This window comes from Triticum dicoccoides, chromosome 1B (genome assembly GCF_002162155.2).
Source record: "Triticum dicoccoides isolate Atlit2015 ecotype Zavitan chromosome 1B, WEW_v2.0, whole genome shotgun sequence".
NCBI classification, from domain to species: Eukaryota; Viridiplantae; Streptophyta; class Magnoliopsida; order Poales; family Poaceae; genus Triticum; species Triticum dicoccoides.
The window spans coordinates 346,316,045-346,316,976 of record NC_041381.1 but is presented as its reverse complement, the minus strand read 5'-3'; the positions used below and the strand labels follow the sequence as shown (position 1 = coordinate 346,316,976).

General features: G+C 56.0%; 1 protein-coding gene across 1 annotated transcript in view; it reads right to left on the bottom strand.

Annotated features, from left to right (window-relative positions):
- Positions 1 to 420: 420 nt before the first annotated feature.
- LOC119305008 (peroxidase 70-like) overlaps positions 421 to 932 on the bottom strand; it is a 1,685-nt gene continuing 1,173 nt past the window's right edge. Inside the window, exon 3 of the mRNA XM_037581654.1 lies at positions 421 to 913. Within this exon, the coding sequence (XP_037437551.1) occupies positions 421 to 913 (493 nt within the window). The remainder of the gene's footprint in view (positions 914 to 932) is intronic.

Below are 932 nucleotides of genomic sequence, written 5' to 3'. Positions count from 1 at the left end.
CCCATAAAGGAATATATAGATGGCACAGGAAGGGGCTGAAAGAACATGGTTCATTGTGCAGCAAAAATACGGTTCGACTCTCAAAGCAGCAGGTTTGTTGGTACACGCGCGCTGTCATTTGGGTGCAAATTAAATGGTGATTCTTAAAAAAAATGAGACCAACCCAAGGCTAACCCTCCTTGGCTTTTCTTGATAGGAGAAACTGCGCGAGCACCACGCGTCCAAGCCGGGACTTAAACTCGGATGGACTGGCAGCAACCTCAGCTGCCCAGCCAACGGGTCGACGCCCCATCCTCTAAATGGTGATTCTTAATTAGTTGGGGATGGAGCACACGCTCCTGACCTGGCCCTGAGAGCCAGTCAACGGGCTGAGGTTGGCCATCTTCACCATGGCGGATGCGAAGTGCTAAAGAAGGCGGCCTAGCTAGAAGCAAAGGACTTAATGATGTCCTTGGTGGCGCAGCCGGCTGCGGTGGCGTTGTACAACACCTGGTCGGAGTGAAGGAGGCCCTTCTCGGACTGGAGGTTGATGAAGTAGTCGTTGTTGAACAAGTCCGGGTTCAGGGCGACCGCTGTGTCGTCGTCGAGCGGGGCCAGGTTGGTGTTGCCGCCGGACTGGGGGCAGTTGAGCTTTAGCTTGGTTGCGTAGGTCGTGTTGATGTTGGACTCGTTGTAGTGCCTGCCCCTGAAGTTCTGGCACTGCGCCCTCCCGATGGTGTGGGCGCCGGAGAGGGCGACCATGTCAGTCAAGTTGAACCCCTTGCTGACGAAGCTAGCATTGAGGCCGGCGACTCCCAAGAACGGCACAGGCAGGTTCTGGTTGGCCTGTGTCGCGCTAGCCGTGGTGGAGTCCCTCCTCCCCAGTTTAACCTCCCACGACGGCCCTCCCACGCATGCACGATTATTCGTCACCCTGGGTGAGGAATAGTTAT